Source organism: Podarcis erhardii, assembly GCF_964252035.2.
Source record: "Podarcis erhardii genome assembly, chromosome: 10".
Lineage (NCBI taxonomy): Eukaryota > Metazoa > Chordata > Lepidosauria > Squamata > Lacertidae > Podarcis > Podarcis erhardii.
Genome location: NC_138500.1, coordinates 73191519 through 73209863, shown reverse-complemented (window position 1 = coordinate 73209863; position 18345 = coordinate 73191519). Strand labels below are relative to the sequence as shown.

The 18345-nt window shown below is 42.2% G+C and overlaps 1 protein-coding gene and 1 long non-coding RNA gene across 6 annotated transcripts in view; one reads left to right on the top strand and one right to left on the bottom strand.

Moving 5' to 3' along the window:
- CACNA2D1 (calcium voltage-gated channel auxiliary subunit alpha2delta 1) overlaps positions 1–18345 on the top strand; it is a 390752-nt gene that overhangs the window by 208519 nt on the left and 163888 nt on the right. For all 5 annotated transcript variants that reach the window (XM_081879076.1, XM_081879074.1, XM_081879077.1 and 2 more), the window contains exon 5: positions 2980–3024. In XM_081879076.1, the coding sequence (XP_081735202.1) occupies positions 2980–3024 (45 nt within the window). The remainder of the gene's footprint in view (positions 1–2979; positions 3025–18345) is intronic.
- On the bottom strand, positions 4646–18263 carry LOC309351138. Its single transcript, XR_014160716.1, has 4 exons — positions 18164–18263; positions 12155–12289; positions 10065–10140; positions 4646–4793 (listed from the first exon to the last, which is right to left on the bottom strand). It is a non-coding gene; the product is annotated as an uncharacterized lncRNA (long non-coding RNA).

The window sequence follows — 18345 nt, the reverse complement described above, 5'->3', positions numbered from 1 at the left end:
GCAATCTTAAAAACAGAGAAACAGAGCATCCTTATTTACACACGGAATTACCCAAGTGGCAAAGGTATTAAAGAGAAGTATCTTAGGAGACTTAATAAAAGCAGTATTTACTTGGCATATAGGAACCAATTTTACATTTGTTTGTTGTTCTGCTCCAGATTATTTGATAAGGCCATGGGAATAGATGAGAAATCTAAGCGTACAAAACATCCCACTCTTCATGTGTGAATTGTCTTTCGTTATTGCAAAGTTGTCTGGAAAGACATCATTCCCCCAGCCATCCACCTTGTCTGTCCCCACAACTGGATGAAGACTGATCTGTCTCACTCGCAAATCTTGATACCCTGGTGTAATCTTCAGCCTGGAGGTAAAGATGTGGAACCTCTGCCCATTAAGAATGTAAAAAACTACCATTGCAGATGTTGCAGAAAGAAAAGCATGTTCTGCATGGGAATAGGGAGAAAGACACATAATTAAGATGTGGCCAAAGAGTCACATTCCAAAATCCCTGTAGTTTATGAGAAAGAAACTTGCAGAAGTTGTCAGGCTCAATCCCTGGTGTGGAGTACCTCTGCTTGAGACCCCAATGAGCTGCTGCCAATCAGACTAGAGACAATACTAGGTTAGATTGTCTAGACTGTCCTAATCTATAAGGCAGCTTCCTGTGAGGTAAATGCCATCATATTCTGATTGTGGGCTTCCCAGAGCCCTTAGGTTGGCCACTGCAGGAAGGACAATGCTGGACTAGATAGGCCTTCTGTCTTTTCTTAAGCTGAATGAATGAGCCTCAAATAATCACCTTCATATGTGAGCATTATATAGAACATTTAAGCATGTTAAAGAAATACCTTGCCACATGTGCATGTTAGAGGATGACTGTGAGGACTAGGTGTTTTGTGTGACAGTGCGCACCAGTATGGAGTACTGACATCTCTTTTTTGCTGTCCATGGCAGTAATTTTGTCACTTATGACACTTTTAACAATATATGAGTACCAGCACTTCACTGAGGGAAATCACTGTGTTGTGATCTCTCCCTATTATATTTAAACAACAGTGGAGGTCATCTTAACTCTTCTAAGTTTTACAAGAGCAAAAATGCCACTGGCAGATACTCATGAAATGCTTTTGGGTCATAACAGATAATTATTTTCAAATAAGGGTGCAGAGAAACATTCTTTTCCCAGCTATTTGCTATTTATACCAGAGACAAAAGAAAATCGTGTGTCTTTTGGGATAGGGGAGGAGTTTTTAACTTGAAGTTTTTAAGCAGAACCACCTGATGAGATTGTGTCAGTTCAATATAAGAAGTGCAGAACCTAACAGGAGTAAAAGGAAATTTAAACTTGATTGCTATCATCCTTTCCTGAAAGCGACATGCTAAGTTGTAAATTGCTTCTTTGAGTATGACCCACCAGGTTTCAGAGAGAGATCAATGCACTGCCAATTAGCTCGGGTCTCTAATGGCGATAGGAATTTATTCTCTTGTATTGGCGAACAGTAAGTTCATGTTTAACATTCTGGATTTGGTATAAAGCCAGCAGTAATGAGCGGGAGAAATGGATTCTGATAGAAATGTGTGTTGTTAGATCTATTTAGATTTATCATATAAAATACACTTCAGTTCTTTAAACCATACATAAAACCATTGTAATAATTGCAGGTGGAGTTTTGAAGAAAAGCACAGTAAAATTGATGTATAACTGATAGTGTTCTCTTGAGGTCTTGAAAAACCCCTGAAACCCTCCCTTTGTAGATTATAAATTATCCTGTTTTTTGTGTTGTATTCAGCTGTTTATGTTGAAATTCACTACAAGCTGAGTTAATGGTTAACAGACTTTGCTTCTGATGAGACCTGGCAACCTGCACAGAATGGTAACAAACTTCTCCAGCCAGCCTATGCCTAAGGACTCATCCACACCGCTGTTAGCCCTTCCGCATTTCCCTGGGCAAAACCCATGGTTGACCACAGAATGGCAAATGGGCTTTCTGTAGCTTGCTATTTGTTCTGATTCAGTGGTAAAAACATGTTTTCCATGGAAAGTTGTGGGGCAAACACAAAACCGCTCAGACTTATGCTTTTTAACCATGGTACAAGCAGAAGTGTGAATGAGCCCTGAGTCAGGTCTCCAAGAGCTGGCCTTTTGGGTTGAAGCTGTTTTTCTAAAATGGATCAGGTGCCAGATATTTAGGGGGACACTCCTAAATATGGGAATCCTGTGTAAATTATGCCATCTTAAGTTAAAGTGGCATAAAGTATGCCAGATCCAAACTTTGTTCAGGCTGGTGCCTGAGCCTGTGCTTAAGCCGGGGGGGGGGGATAATTTAAAATAGAGTTTGAGTTACACAACCCTTTTTGCCAGTTTAATTTATGCCAGGTTATCAGGGAACATGACCATGCAGAATGAGTTTAGGATTCAGCCGATGTTCTCCCTGGTCATGCCCATACCATGCCCCCAGAACACCTATTTTTTCAGGGCTTCTGCCAACTTAAGATTTGCTGGGGTCAGTTGGCTGGGTCTCAGCTAAACTGGAATGGGGCAGATGTTGTGGTGTATCACTGGCAGAGCTGGGACAAGATAGGTAGGACGGTGTAGCCAGTTAGAGATCTTGATTCCTGCTCATCCCAGTGGACCTAGCCTTGGGATTGCATCCATTGTTGATAATGCACACCCTTAAGACTTAAAAACAGGGACAAATGGCTCCTGAATGGCTACTGGTGGTTCTCCAACAAGAAAGTAGCCTGACACATGTCCTCATCAGAATCCTGCGCTGTGCCCTGTGAGATCCCTGCATTGTGGGTCATAACACCAGCATGCTATGGCTGGTATTTAAGAGCAGACTAAATGGGGAAATTAACAGTCATATTTTGTAAGTTCTGAAAATGCAGAATTAACTTTGATGTTAATGGCTTTGTAGTGTCTTTTTTTGTATTATAGGGTTCAACAAAAATTAACTCCATTTTTTCCCTCCTACACAGACTAATGATATTGTCTACTACAATGCAAAGGATGACCTGAATGAAGTAAGTAACATTTATGAATATATAAGCACATGTTTCCTCAAGTTCCCCAAAGGCAGTAGATTTTCACTATAGTTTCTCTTTCCCCACAGTCCACCCCATATTTAGGTTCCCCTTTTTTGGGGGGGGGGGGGAAATGGCTGAAAGTGTACACTTATTTAAGTACCAACTCATGTAGGTCAAGGTAGTGCAGTTGATTCTGGATTTTGTCTATCTGGGTTATCAGTTGTTCGGCTCAAGGCTACACACACTGGAGTTTATGAGCATTTGTCCTCTTAAAATGTTACACCCCCAAGTGGCTGTCCAGTAGCCTTGGGTTAGGCATGTTAGATGGGGAGGGAGGGAGCACGTGATCCCATGGTCCTATTTAGGAGGCGAATGGAGCAGCTTATCTCCCAAAACTACATGACAGTAAATTACCATGAGTGCACGGTCAGTGCTTTTGTTTGTTTGAGCCTTTAGTCTGTTTAGAATTTGACTTTGAAATCCTGACAATGCTTGGATGAAAGGGGAAGTTGTTTTCTACTTCAAATAACACAGCTTGCTATTTTAAAATAAACATTGTAGGTGCAATCTATAAACTAATACAGAGTTTCTTTAAATGCATTAATCAGATAGATCAACATGCTTCATTTGCACCTAGTAATAAAATGTGATTTACGATTGATGGCCTCACTGTTACACTTGACACTGTTGCTGTAAGATAATTAAAGAGAGTACATTGATCTTGTCAGACAAATGTATCTGAGTTGCATAAATGGAATATGGAAATTTAGATAAGATGAAGGTGCAGGATTCGTTTACGGTGAATTTAAAAAGTATCCATAGTCAGCCATTTAATTAACATTTGAGTAACTTTTTTGCTTCTAGTTCAGCAGTTTTCAACTTTGAGTTATGGAAGAAACTACCTTGTGAGATTTCTCTTTCATAATGGGCCTGTCTGTTTGTTTCCCAGATTAACTGTCAAGCCATTGGATTCTGTCCACTCATAGCAAGGAATCTAGTTAGGTTTTTTTTATTATGAGTAATTCAGAGAGTATTTAGGTCTCTTGCACCAGGGATGAGCGGTGGGCTTGAGATTGTGTACCAGAAACGCCACCTCAGTGCAATGAACATTGATAGCTACCCTTTGATGGTCCACTGAGCTCAGTCCCATGCAGTTAGACTAACAGGTCTTTCCCACCTCTGGTGCTTGAATTATTTTAACTAGCGATTTCAATAACTGAATCTGGAACTCTTCCACTGAGCTTTAGGCCATTATAATAGTCAAATGAGATACAATACTAAAATATATTGTGTCTGAGTGGGAACTTGGTAGACAAACAGCAACATCTGTCAACCTCTGTCAGTACTACTGAATAATCTCCTAACTCACTTGGAGAGTGGGGGAGAATGTGTGGCAGGAAAGAGGTGGGGAGAAGAGCAGTATTACTTTTGACTACACTGATTAAAATCGAAGTAGACCTGCACCTAGGTTTTGTCTCTCTAGGAACTCCCACGATGGCCAGGCCCTTGCTCCTGTACCATGAGATGGTGCTGTTCGAAAGGGTATGATAACAAAAAACAACAACCATGGAGCCGTAAACTTTTTAAAACAAATATTTATTTTACTCTAGCAAATGGTAACCTGTGGTTTACATATATTAGCTGAGTGTCAAGAAATAGCAGCGTCTTCCTCATAGCTTGAGGGCTGAGATGCTTGAGAGGATATTTTGCCTCCAATCTGTAGTGTTGCTCTAGCAACTGTGGCAATGGACCCTAACTGTTGACACCTAAAAGGGTCAAAAACACCACCAAGCATCATTAGTGTTTTACTTTCTGAGCAGCTGTCAGTCAGCAAGCAGAAACCTGGTCGATAAATAAATTACATAGTGTTACAAGCAATAGTGTGGAATGAAATGCCAATTAAATTACTATTTTAAACTCTCTGTGGCTTTTCAGGGCCTGAAATATTTAAAACCCTAGGGCTGTTGTGAGTTTTTTCTTCTGTACTCTAGGTTTCTGGTTTTTGTTTTTGTTTTAAAAAAGAAAATTCAATAATATTCAAGTCTGATGGACTTACTGCAGATCCTGCTTGGTTTTGTCTCGTTCGCTCTTACTGCCTTTATGCTAACAGAGATATCTCAAACTTGTAACAAACCCAGAGGCAGCACTTTCCATCTGCATGACCTGGCCTTTTGACCTCTGCTTACTAAGGACGCCAAATGAATACTATATAACAATTGTTTGCTAGACTGAATCAGGAAAACAAGTTCAGTTGTAGTTGTCTAGAAGCAGGCCTAGCCTTGCCATTATTTAATCCTAAACTCCTCTGGGTGTGGATGACTTCAAGCGATACTCCATTCAGAGCACCTCCACACTCAGAAATAAAACTTACGGTGAGGCCTTTTCTGTGGTGGCGCCCTCACTGCTCCATGTTCGTCCCAGGTATGTTTGCATAGCCAAGGCCCTGGTTTCGTTTAGGAAGTGGCTTTGCTTTTGTTGTTCTTAGTAAATGTTTCTAACTTTTTCTTAAGTGAGGGCCTTTATGGCTGATTAAAATATTATATGTTGCCCCGATTCTTATAGACAGACCACTTGTGCAGTGACGTAGCGTGGGTTGTCAGCACCCGGGGCAAGGCAAGTAATTTGCGCCCCCTAACCCGCACGCCTGGCACCCCCCCTCCACAGTGGGCAGTGACCCAGCGGCTTGGATCGGATTCGCACAGCAGTGAGAGAGAGTGAGTGAGCCAGGTAGGGGCAGAGAGCTGCGAGTGCGAGCACCCCCCCGATGTTGCGCCCGGTGCGGCCGCCCCCCCTGCACCCCCCACTCTACGCCACTGCACTTGTGTGTGTGTGTGTGCACACCTTTCAGCCTGTCAAGAACTGCTCTTTCAGGCGAGTGTCCCTTAGACGTCTCCTGTACCTTCAGCTCTCCTCCTTCACTATAGTAATGATCTGATCATGAAATGAATGTGCAGAAAGTGTTTTTTTGTTTGTTTGTTTGTTTGTTGCCTTTATATTCCTCTTTTCTGCCAAGTGCCTTTAGCAGTGGAGCTGGTGGCCTGAGCTCCTTGGCCTGAGCTTCTTCGCTTTTGCCTTCCCTCAGGGCACACAGGACATAAGTAGGTCCAGGGAAGCTGGTGCGCTGGTGAGGAAGCTGTGCTCCCTGACCTTGGGTAGGATGACAAATTTCTGCTCTCATTGAACTATCCTGAGAGCAAAGCAGCTCCTTTTCCTGAGCTTCTTTCTTCCCAAATCCCTGTTTGGAAATTAATAAGGTGGCATTCATCCTTCTTAGATATTGATTTGGAAGAGAAAGGCTGTCCCTGAATCAGGATCCTTCCCTTTGAACCCTCTTATTAAGTTTTCCAATGGCCCTCTCTTGCAGGCAGTCCTGTCTCATTATTTGAGAATTATGCTTTTAGGAAAAGCATCTCCATAGTGTAGCATATAGGAGATATATACTTTGTTTTCTAACACATTGATGTGCATATATTGATGCTGCACAATATGCTTGACTGGTGTTCTCAGCACCAGGGATGTTCTTGTCTGTTTGACATATGGCTGTCTGCATAATTTACTTCCATTGGCAGATGTAAGAGCCAGCCCTGCTGTGCCGCTGTTCAGTCTCCCTACGCTGCCCAAGAAAAGTTACAGCGTTCTTTAGCTACCCAAAATTGCCTATCCTCTCTTAACCCGGTTCACTGTGCCTCTCTGCCTCCTGTTTCATAACCCTTTCCCTTCTACTCTGTTTATTGTCACCTCCGACTCTGAGATTAAGAGTCTCATGCTTTACCAAATGAACTATCCAGTTACAGTGGTGCCCCGCAAGACGAACGCCTCGCAAGACGGAAAACCCGCTAGACGAAAGGGTTTTCCGTTTTGGAGGCGCTTCGCAAAACGAATTTCCCTATGGGCTTCCTTCGCAAGACGAAAGCCCATAGGGAAATCTCCGGGACAGCGGGGAAGCGCAGCGCGTCTTCCCCACTGTCCTCGGACCTCCTCCGAAGGCTGCCGGTGGGGCGGAGAGACCTCCTCCCGCCACCAGCCTTGGGATGGCTGCTCCGAAGGCTGGCGGTGGGGCGGAGAGACCTCCTCCCGCCACCAGCCTTGGGATGGCTGCTCCGAAGGCTGGCGGTGGGGCGGAGAGCCCTCCTCCCGCCGCCAGCCTTGGGATGGCTGCTCTGAAGGCTGGCGGTGGGGCGGAGAGCCCTCCTCCCGCCGCCAGCCTTGGGATGGCTGCTCCGAAGGCTGGCGGTGGGGCGGAGAGACCTTCTCCTTGCACCAGCCTTCGGATGGCTGTCCTGAAGACTTGCGGTGGGAGGAGGGTTTTCCTTCCCACCGCCAACTTTCAGAATGCTGTTCTGAATGTTGGCGGGGAGGAAAAACCCTCCTCCCACCGCAAGCCCCGGGAACAGAGGAGAAGCGCTGCGCGCCTTCCCCTCTGTTCCCGTACCTGTCCTGAAGGCTTGCGGTGGGGAGAAAAGCCCTTCTCCGCACCGCCAGCCTGGCAAGCGGTCTCCATAGGAACGCATTAATTGATTTTCAATGCATTCCTATGGGAAACCGTGCTTCGCAAGACGAAAAACTCGCAAGAAGAAAAAACTTGCGGAACGAATTAATTTCGTCTTGCGAGGCACCACTGTACATGCTTGTATACAATTTTTCCCAATGCACACAATAGTTCAAAACAAATTTCCTCAAACATAATGCAGTTTTGTGCACACTTTACCTAAATATGTGCACTTCGGTATGCATTACTTGACTGGAGAGCTACATTGCAAAATCCAGTGAAGTGTGAATTTCAAAGGCTATCTGTGTTTTAGTTCTTGTGTTGTTTCAGAAAGTGCAGACTGGGACGGTTTGCCTGTAAATGTGGCCGGAACTTACTTTCTCCACCATCTCTGCTCTGAACTTGGAGTATGCCAAAGAAACTATGCTTGCAAGTTGCATCCACTTGGTAATGGAGAAGAAGTGATTTGTCAACACCCATCATTTGACTTTGTCCTAGGCCAAATCCACATGCACACAGAATCCTCTTGCTCCATTGACTTGCAGCCAGGCTGGGTTTAACTTCTCTCGTTCAAAAATTTATGAATTAGTCTTGCCCTGAAGACAGACTGACGCATAGAGCAGGGACTCCTGCCTTCACTGCTGTCTTCTGTTTTTCACCCCCCCCCCCACACCCCCCTTAGCCACAGGCTCAGATCACACCAGGGAGCACACTGCTACGTTTTGTTGCAGGGCCCCGGTTGTTTTAAATAATAGCTAACCCTGCCCTGTGGCAAACTGCTAACTAGCTCTGTGAAGGCCATAAATCCTGTGGGGCATAAGCTACACAGCCTGCCTTATATTTAAATAACAATATCCAGGCCCACCAGTGCCGGATTAATAGTGAGTGTGCAGATTTTGTATGCGCATGGCCTCATTATTTTGTGCTTTATCTCTAGGTGGCCATTTTTAAAGGCTTTCCTTAATGTTCATCTGTCTCAACAGGAGACAGACTCAAACCTACTGTTTTTGTTATTTGTTGTTGTCCTTCTAAAAAAATCTACTGCAGGCTGCATCATTCTAGATTGTGATGTAGAAATTATAGAACCGAGTTGTGTTAGGATTTATTTTTTGGGGTGGGTGTCTCATACAGTCCTATAATGAGTGCATTATTTAGACTCCTGCTTCACGTTTATGTCATCCTCAATTGCTGTACCCACTGTACTGCTTGTTATGTGATAGCTTAGGGCAGTGATAGCCTGAACATTCAGGAACATACTATTGAATTCCTAATATAGTTTTATCACCCTTTTTGTGCTTGCCTTATGCAGCTGGCAAAGAGTGGGGAGTGATCCCACATGGTCCCCTTATTTCTACTTGTGACTTTATTATTCCTTTCTGTGAAAGGTGCAATATCCTGAGAGGCTTGGGGCAGATTTTTAAAATACCTGTGGCTTGCCTGATTTACTTCCAGGGGGCCATGTCATGTTTACTGTCTACCTTGTTGCTCCTTTTTGTTTACCATTTAGCTTAACTTCACCCCCTCCCTACCCACCCCCCTCCACACACACACCCTGAACAGCTATTGTCGGCTGAGAGCTTTCAGCATCCCATTTGCTCTTATTCATTAAGGCTTAATTGGGAACAGTCAACCACATCTCCTGGCAAGGGCTACATCCCCTAATTGACACAAGTGATTTATTAGAAAAGAGAATTCCCTTCAGAAAGCCCCTGCGCTGGAAAGCAGCCGTGACTGATAGAGCAGTGCTGTTTGCGCAGATGTTAATCGTTTGCTAATAGTAAGAGTGATGGCCGTATTGCTCCTTGTTTTTTGTTTTTACTGCAGCACAACGTCTGTGTCTTTGCATGTGGGAAAGCAAATCAGAGAGCTAACAATGTGCCAAACATGAGCTGGCACCTATCACTTTAGAAGCGCCACTATCAAGGCCTGATCCCAGCAACATGGCTCATCAAATTGTCCACTTAGTGTCTCACACGTCAGGGAGAGCACATCAGGCCACATCAGGAACTCTAACACCCCTGGATATTCTGAGGGTTTTTGAAAATAGTATCCATAGCTTAAAAGGCACTTTGGGGCAATTTAAACCTGAATATATTGTAGGCTTTTCCTTTATCCTTTAAAAACCCTTTTCTCTCTCATCATTGAAGCCTGAAATGAGTTCTTTGCATCCTGCCTATCACTATCATCACCACTGAGGGATGAAATGGGCAGTGGCAACATGACTCATTTTAGTTTAAAAGTGTTAGAAAGAGAACTTCCATGTCAGATGACCATCAGAAGAACTAGTATGTATCTTTAAGAGTTGATGCCTGAGTTTACTTTTCGTCATCTCCCCTCCTCATCCCCTTTTCCTTTTGTGTCATTTCATTTAGACTGTAAGCCTGCAAGCAGGATTTTTTTAATTGGTTGTCCACATGTATATGTACATGAGTCCATGTGAGAGTTTTCTGCTGAAGAACAAGGTGTCAACACTTTAAATAAATAAGAAGGTCCTTGCAGGCTCAGACCATGGATGAGTGTAGACCAACATCCTGTTTGCAAAAGTCACCTGTCAGATGTTTCCAGAAGTTCCAGAATTGGCTCATGAAATCTTAAACTAGTTATGCAATCAGAAAATCCAGCAGCTTAAAAGAATGAGAGAGTATTTATTTGTTTATTAAATTTATATGCCACCCATTCAACAAAGTTCTCTTGACAATTTAAATAAAATAAAAAAATTCAATTTACAGTAAAACCCTTCAAGCAAAACAAAAAACAACAACCCCAGAAAGCAGAAATCTCAGCAACTAAAAACGGCATAAAGCACCAAGTTCTCACTGAGTGCAAACCCTGAAACATGCATAGATTGTAAATGAAAGGTCTTGGAGAATAGGAAGAGCTTCAGCAAATGGCCATAAAGAAGGTGCCAGGTGAGCCTCTCTCGGCAGTGCATTATAGGGACACCACCACTGAAAAGACCCTCTCACTTCATTTGGTAGAGAAACCTGGAGTGCAATTGAAGGGCTGATGTTTTCCTTGGTCAGTGTGCCAGATCTCATAGTTTCATTCGCTATATTAGAACAGCTGGAGTATAAATTATGATGTGTTTATACTGGAAACATAACCTGCATCAATGAGCTACCCTCCTATCTTTCAAACTACTTACTAAAACATCAGGTAGCACTATAGTGAGCTTCCTTTTTCCTGGCTGAAATTTCAGCTTGCATTTTCCCATAATGCCTTTGAGATGCCAGCATGAATCAATGTCATCCCCCTCAAAGAGAAGCAGATGAAATGGCACTGAGTGAATGATTGACACTGGCCACTTGCAAAGCTAGTCTTTACAATATCATTCACTGAGAAATGAGCATCTTCCGCGCCCATCAAACATGTCACCGAGTGGCGGATACGGTCGTTCCACTTACAGTGAAGCTTGATTTCTAATCAGTGGTTGGTAAATCGGCTGTTACCGGTGAAATTATAAATGATACCAAGGTATGAAGGAGCAGGTGTTTACATCCTTAGCTGTATTTGAATTGCAATGCACGATGACAAAACCGACCATCGTGTCCTAATCCCATTATTCAAATCTATGCAAGTTTTTTTTTTCATTCTAACCTACCATGAATATGTATCTTTGCCCAAGAACTGTCTCTTCTTCTCCTGAGCAAAAAACAAAATAAAAAAACCTTAATTTTCAGTCTTAAGGATAACACCACTTGTATCCTACAAAGATTTAAGGGGTTTATAAATTATAATACAAAGAATCCTTCCTTGAAGGCAAGCCTGTATTAGTTTGGTCCCAGAAGCATTCCCTTTGAAGGCTGTGTTTATGCCATGCTAAAAATCAACATTCAACCCTGAAGCTAGTGATTCATCATTTTAATAGAATACATCTTCCCTTTGAGAGCACTCTCATTTATATCAAAAAAACTTGAGTGGAAGTGGCAAGAAGCAGTACACTGTAATTGTTTCTCTGGTAAATTAATTTAACTGAAATTGTGTTTCATTGTGGTGCTTTCAGGGAAAGGGGTTTTAGAAGAAATGGGCTCCTTCATTCTCTTTCTTCTCTGCACTAGAACGGAGGGTCCATGGCCCCTTTGCTCAGTCCTAGGCTATGGTCCCAAACCTTTTAACTGCCTGCTAGCAATGACAACAGGTAGCAGCACCCTTTGTACTTTCTAGTCCATCATCTTTGTAGACTGCCAGTATTTTAAACTCTGCTGCAAGAGCATTGCTCTTGGCTCATGCTAAATGCATTTCGGACAAGGGCCCCATGCCATTGCGACTGCATGGCTCTTAAACTCTAGGCAAGTCCTAGCTTTGTCAGCTTTGGCAAGGTTAATTGGCACATAACCCAATTAAGACAGAATAGCAAGAATCTCCGCCCATATATATCAAAAGAACAAGGACATAGAAGAAGAACAGATGCCAGCCATAGTAACAGAAGCTCCAGTCTTGAGCCCTGGGTCATGGTGAGCATTTGGGAGCATTTTCACACTCAAGATTTACATAACCACTGAGCCTTTCTCGTGCTATTTATGTCATGAATTCTAGCTAAAATAGGTTCTACGTCAGCATTACAAACTGAAACAAATTTGCCTGCTGCATACAAAGCAAATACTGCAAGAAAACGCAGAAGTAGTTCTTGGTAGCTACCTGTCGGATCTGCAATTTCAGTTCCCTGGAAATTGGCCAATCTAGACATCTTCCAGCAAGACCCATTTATCAAAATTGGCTTCTGATAGTCATCATGGGTAGATAGTGTGATAAGGCAAGATGGGTAGAATGAGTCTGGAAGGGACAAAAAGGCAGCTTAACTCCTGTAGATGTTTACTCAGAAGTAAATACTGCTGAATTCAATGACAGTTGCAGGTAATTTGTGTAGCATTGAAGCATTAATTTACTTCTGAGATCTCTAACATATTCATTCCATTCTCTTCAGTTAGTTCTTTGGCTTTAAACCTTTCTTGCTGTACTGCTATATCTCATTATATTCTCTACTGTCATAAATAAATCTGCAGACAAGGTATCAGTCACATCTCTAGCCAATACACTAGTCTTGATTATGCATTTCTTTTACTGATGTTATTCAAGGCCACTCAGGCAGTAATTCTGTATCCACATGAAGTCTTCCCAACTCAGTAGTGAATATTAAGTAACCTGCAGTTTAAATGCAGAAATATTTTTTGCCCATGCAGCTATGAAAGGTCAGTCCTGCTATTATGCCTTCCACTTGTCCCTCTGCAAATGGGTTTGCCTCTGTTATTGAGAGTTGTAATCCTGGAGTTTCTGCTAATTTTAGGATTTTGTCCATTGTTATGCTTTTTCCCATGTAAAAAGGCATTTCGTTTTATGGGGACTGTTTTAATCTGAGTAGTGTCAGTTTTCGTTATTCTTTTTAAAATGCGTCTCTTTCAGCAAGTTATCTATTGTTAACTTTTCACGGACTCTTACAAAATACTTTACAGAGCTGCCCTTTCAGCTGGAGAGTTGAACCATTCCTTTCATGCTTCGGCTCCGAGTGTGTACCCTGATAACTTGCTAGGATTGTCTTCAGCTTTAAAGTATTTCTTCCTTTTGCCATTTTACACACTCCCAACATCTTGCTTTATATCTGAGTTTTAACAGAATCAATACTTTTGCGATCTGCAGTTTTATTAAAGTAGAAACTGACAAGTAGTCATTCAGAAGTTAATTAGGACCTGCATCTCATCTGATATCATCACTTTTATCCCACTTCATTGTCACCAGAACCCAAAGCATTGATTTTTTTAATTTCTTTTTGTTTATAATGGGGATAAATTATGCAGGGGAGATCATAAAAGATATAACAAATCCTATCTATGACTTAATGTTTGATAAATGTTTACATATTTTGTTGGAAGCCACTCAGAAAGCCTGGGGCACTCCAGTCAGATGAATGGGGTATAATGCCATCATAATGCCAAATTAATGCCAGATTAAAGTTAAATTTTCAGAGGTGCCTTTCAGTATTCTCTAGGCACCTTATAGAAAGCAATGTAGGTCATGCAAAATCAGGTGCCTCTGAAAGTTCTGAGTTTTCTTCATTCAGCACTACTGTATTACTCTGACTTTCCCCTTAAGATTTCATTACACTTCAGTTTGTGAAAGTTTACCTCTAGTGTAAATTCAAAAGAAACAGGGTTATTTTAAATCTGTATCTTGTTTCAGAATGAGTGGAATTCTGATAAGTGATCTGTCAATAGTATTTACACATGTGATGAATTTGCCCTGTTGTCTAAATAGTTTGGACTCCGCTCCATAAAATAATTAAAAGCACAGTGAGATCAGTTAAAATCTCAGCTTTTTACCATTTCCTCTGCTTCTGTAATTTAGAGCTAGAACACCACCATCCACTTACTAGAAGGAGGTTTGCAGGTTTGCAGGAACAAAATACCCAAAGTGGCAGAACCCCCCAAATAGCCTACTGGCCATGAAATAGTGGCGGGGGGGGGAATAGAAAACCTGGTTGAGGGGGATGTAATGGTGAATCACAAAATAAGGTGCAGTGAGCTGGCTGAATAGAAGTACTCCACAGAGCAACAACTTGGTACGAATGCGAGTTGTTAGGCCAATACTAATGAAGTGGCTTCGCATATCCCTTTAACAAATTAATCCAGATATATTTCTTAATGCCTCTGTAATGATTTATGTGTATAGAAATACTACTGTCAGGAGATGTGTATTGTTACAAAAGTTGGGTGCCATCCCCACTCTCTGCAAGATTCCAGGGGGTTCTAGGCATTCACCCAAGATCTGTGCTCCTTTGGAGAATTGAGACACGGCAGAGACTGTTGTAGCTTTAAGAAATATGACTTATTCACCTATTTACACCTTCATCTGCAAGGAGGGAGTCCAGATCTTAAGGCTTGATCACTTCAAGAGAGGGGCTTGTCTCCCCACAGCAGTGCAGCCCTGCAGTCCTACAGGCAGCCTGCCCAAGATGGACCCTAGTTTTTTCTTTCCCCTTCTTCTTCCCAGCACACCTTGCTCTCTATTCCTGTCACTTCGAACCCACATCCTGTCACCATGGCAACCTCAGGCTCTCAGATGGGTCCCTGACCCCTTTTGTCATGTTACTACCTCTATTCCAGGTGAGGCCTTGGCTTGGAAAGGAATCTTAGCCTGTACTTTTCCACTGACCTCCAGTCAAAATCCTTCCATTAATTAATTCTTGGGGGTATCTATCTATCTATCTATCTATCATCATCATCATCTCTATCATCTTGCAATAAGAATGAGAAAGGGAGGGGAGGGAGGGATATTTGGCCTTGTCCTCTAACGTTTGTTATACATTTTTTAAATTTTAAAAAACTGTTTTTAAAGGTTTATTTAAATCAGATTGTACAAATGCCTTCCTGTATTTTCAGTGCAGATGGTTTCAAAGAAAGAAGGAAAACCAGGCCTTCGTGCTTACATAGAGCTCTTTAGCCCAGGCTCATCTGTTCAGTTTTGGCACAGCCCTTGCCTCCAGCGCAGACTATTTGGCCCCTAGTGAGGAGTTAGCCTGCCCATTTGCTTACAAAATCAGAACTTCTCCTGTAGGTTAGCCTTTAAGATGTACACTGACATCCTTCTGGTTAACTAAACTGAGGGTCATAGTTCTTTAAGATAATGCCCCAAAATGCGAACTGAAAAGAAATGGATGCTATCTGCTACCCAAGGCAGGGACAAATTGGTCAGGAGATTTATTTCAGAAAAGAGAGAGAGATTTTGCTGACTGTCAGTGGTAGGTAACAATGTAATTCAATAAGCGAAGGCCAAGTTTGAATAGATGGAAAATTAATCTTCGGGCCCTGTCTCCTGTGGGATTTTCCTGTGCCATTATTGATTGCATTTCAGCTCCTACCTCAGGAGAGAAATTGGTTGGAGATAGGTTTTAATTGTATTCAGAGCTGCCTTGGATTACTTTCATGTACAATATATGAGCTTCATTGTTTTGGGTGTGTTGCTTTTAAAAAAATGAAAAGGTTTGTGGAGATATGGAAAATGTAGCAAATACAGTTTAGGTTTTTGGTAAGAATAATAATTTTAGAGCCATTATTGTGTGATGGGTATATTATTGTAAGCATTCTCATGAGGTTTCCTGAAGTCAAAATAATTATTACACCATTTGAGCAATATCTTTACTGTGTGATTTTAGTGATTTTTATTAACCACATGGTAAAGGTAGAGGCTTATTTCATTTATTGGATGAGAAATTACTTTATCAAACAACATCACACCAGTGTGTACTTCATACAGTTGAGTTGTGCTTATTGTTTTCTGTTACCATTATTATTGGTTTTATTGTTGCACAAAATAATTTGTTTGTTTGAAAAGTGGATGCAGAAAACTCCATTATATCTCACAAATATATACCATATCCTAGCTATAGTTTTAATACACTTAAATATACCTTATTTACAGGTGAAGGAAAGCAACAGGAAAACTATAGGAACTGAAGAAGTACTTGGAAATACTTTTCACTGCCTGTATTCCAGAGCAATGTGTGCGCGCGTTTTGTGTGTGTGTGCGTGTGTGTGTGCGCGTGTGCAGTTGCTGATGTGCTGAAGTATCATTAGTTCAGACCTTCCAAGTGTCCCTATTTTCCAGGGACAGTCCCGGATTTACAGAAGCCATTCCGGTTTCTGATTTGATCCTGGAATGTCCCTCTTTTCCTTAGGATGTCCCTATTTCATACGATAAATGTTGGAGGATATGTCAGTGTATAGTGCTTTCCTTCACCATAGTTGACAATGACAAAATCCATTCTCATGTGCAGTTGAGTAGCATTGTGCCACTCTAGAAGCATACACTAAAATGATATTGGAGATGTCAGCTGTCTGAAACATTTGTCAAAAGCACAACCCAGGTTTGCATGCCAATGAAAATCTTTCTGATATTCTGCATCCTAGCAGAATATCAAATTTGTTTACATGCCGCACATTTCAGACAGTGCGATCTGGGTAGGAAGGTAAAGCCCAGCCACAGAAAGAAAGGTCCCATGAATTGTTTTGTGTGTCTTATGAAAGAACAGGGGTGGATACAATGGAGATGCGGATTTATTATGACAGTGGGTTGTTTAACATCGTATTAAGTATATACATTCAATGTGTGAAATGGCCCTAAAGCAGGGGTGGGGGTCCTGTGGCCCTCCAGCTGTTTTTGGACTACAAATCCCATCATGTGGCTGGGGCTGATGGGAATCAGAGTCCAACAAATATCTAAATGGACCATAAGTTCCCCATAGCTGCCCTAAAATGTGGTCAAGAGTAAGCAACCACATATGGTAGGCCACATGCTAAGAAATGTTCCTTAGTTGCTATTTTAAAAAAGACAAAGAAGGGCATGTTACGGTTGGTAAATGGCTGCTTTCCTTCTGGATGCTACACAAAGGGAAATATAAGTTGATAGTTTTAAGTATTGCTCTTTGCATAGTTTAATGGGAGCATAGGTAGTGTTACTGTTGGTATTTATTTTGGGGAAACAAATGAGTGTGCAAGGATATTTATCAAAGGGATACATGTGTGACACATCATCTCACTTCAACAGTGGGAGTGGCTCTCACAAAATCCTCTCCGGCAAACTTGCAGGAAAACTCTGTGAGCTTCAGCCCCTCTCATGTGCCTTTCTAGCAAAACATGAATTGTTGGTTTGACTCTCAGTATCCTATAGGATGCACCAATGCAGCAGCAGGAGGCTTTGCCTCAACCTACACATTTATTTTAATGTCTGAAAAGAAGACATCACAGACCCTCAAAGTGTCCCTATTTTCCAGGGACGTCCCTGACTGAGCCGTCCAAGTTTTTTATGTAATCTCAGAATGTCCCACTTTTCCTTAGGATGTCCCTATTTTCATTGGAGAAATGTTGGAGGGTATGGAGTTATCCGACCCCCAAGCCATCTGAAGGCAATCTTCTGTAGGGAAGGTTTTCTTTTAAAAATGTTTAATGTTTTATTATGCTTTTATATATGTTGGAAGCTGCCTAGAGTGGTTGGGGCAACTCAGTAAGATGTGTGGGGTATAAATAGTAAAATTATCACTATGGAATGGGAGGTCCCTATGTTCATCAGAGAAATGTTGGAGGGTATGGCATCATCTATCCTGAACACAGTTCGGTGACTAAGGTGGTGGAGTCCGGAGATTGTAGAAAGCCTGTACCACTTCTCAGGCACCTTTTTTCAGGTGTGTGTGTGGGGAGATGCAATTCTTTAATGCTCTTCCACACAGGCAGTCTCACTCATTCAGTCTGCATCACTTCTCCCCATCCTGCCAGTTCTCAATTTGTAGCAGCATTGTGAGCAGAGAACAGTGATGGGTTGTTCTTCAGCCTTGTTGGTTTCTTTCTGTAGTATATGTGCAGAACAAATATGCACGGTTCTACGCATGCAACAGAATGAAGTCAGCTGGTTTGGCATAGGGTTGCATAATTTATTTATTTATTTATTTATGTGCCCCGCTCTTTGGCCTCCGAAAAAGGCTCCTGGGATGTTACTTACATGAAATCAAAACAAGGCACTCCCTACCCACAGGCTTACATTCAGATAAATAAATAAGCAAATACACAACACACAAGGAAAGAGGGACTAGGAGGGAAGAGGAAAGTAAAACTCAAAACTCAGGCACAAATTTCTAGACAGTTGTCCCTATTATTGACCAACCGGCATAGCTCAGAGGCAAGATGTTCCTGATGGAGCTGGACCGCCAGCAAAGCAGATCCAATGAGCCCTGTTTCCTGTCTCTCCCACTGAGGCAACCTGATAAAATGGCTGCCTCCCAGGGACAGTTGAGGGGAGAGGATGCATGATGGAGCTGGCCTGTCGCAGCAGTGAACTCTGCCTCT